This window comes from Sinocyclocheilus rhinocerous, unplaced genomic scaffold, assembly GCF_001515625.1.
Source record: "Sinocyclocheilus rhinocerous isolate Xijiao unplaced genomic scaffold, SAMN03320098_v1.1 scaffold1822, whole genome shotgun sequence".
In the NCBI taxonomy this organism is placed as follows: Eukaryota; Metazoa; Chordata; class Actinopteri; order Cypriniformes; family Cyprinidae; genus Sinocyclocheilus; species Sinocyclocheilus rhinocerous.
This window is the reverse complement of record NW_015638936.1, coordinates 129,120-130,204: the sequence shown is the minus strand read 5'-3', so window position 1 is coordinate 130,204 and position 1,085 is coordinate 129,120. Positions and strand designations below refer to the sequence as shown.

The window sequence follows — 1,085 nt, the reverse complement described above, 5'->3', positions numbered from 1 at the left end:
TCACACACACACACACACACACACACAAACACACACATACACTCACTCACTCGCACACACACACACTCGCACACACATATATATAAAAACTTGCTACGTGTACTGCGTTAGGCTTTTTGCGAAATATTAGACTATACTTCATTATATTTACTTTACCTGTTAGTGATATCTTAATTATTTAATATGTTTAAATAAATATTTTATGAAACAAGTTAAGACCCGTAAATTATTATATTACATCAACAAATAGAAATTGTATAATTTAGAGGTTAATTTAAAAACATTTTACATGTTTGCATACAATTTTTTTTTATTTGAGTGTTGATTATATAGTTAAAAATAAATAGTAATTGAATTTAAATTTGGGCTCTGTTGTTAATTGTAACCTTATACTAATGTAAAAGGGCTTCCTATAGTTTAGAGCAAAAGCTGAGGTAGATTTTTATCCCTAAGACATTTTTGGCTTTGTTGGTTTTGATTGCTTCTATTGTCAACATTTGTAAGTCGCTTTGGATAAAAGTGTCTGCTAAATGACTAAATGTAAATGTATAATCAGGTGCGTCACGCCAGAAGCAGTTCCAGCAGCAGCATTCACTCTGAGACTGAAAAAAAAACAGTCGCTCTTCCTGATGATGATGATGATGAAGATGAAGGTGCAAACCTGTGTGAGCTCATGCAGGCTGCGGGTGAACTGGCTGGTGTATGAGCACTGGTTGTAGTCGTGCTCCGCCCAGCGGCCCGTGCGGTCACACCTGCGCCACGCCCTTTTCTCCTGAGGGGCCGAGTCAGAGCGGGACCACGCCCTTTTCTCCTTAGGGGCCGAGTCAGAGCGGGACCACGCCCTTTTCTCCTGTGGGGCGGAGCCAGAGCGGGACACGGCACACGGCAGGAAGGCCATGAAACCGGCCAACGTCTTCGGCCACCTGTGAACATCATTCATCACATCAAGAGTCTGTTTGCGCTTCACTAATGTCACTTTTCTTCATCATGTTTGACATCTCGGTGTGGTTTGAATCACCTGGTGATTTTCAGTGGATAGTTTTATGCAATATATATACTGTATATATATATATATATATATATAT

At 39.7% G+C, this 1,085-nt stretch overlaps 1 protein-coding gene across 1 annotated transcript in view; it reads right to left on the bottom strand.

Annotated features, from left to right (window-relative positions):
* LOC107750141 (adhesion G protein-coupled receptor A3-like) overlaps positions 1–1,085 on the bottom strand; it is a 134,447-nt gene that overhangs the window by 92,741 nt on the left and 40,621 nt on the right. The window contains exon 5 of the mRNA XM_016565408.1: positions 662–923. Within this exon, the coding sequence (XP_016420894.1) occupies positions 662–923 (262 nt within the window). The remainder of the gene's footprint in view (positions 1–661; positions 924–1,085) is intronic.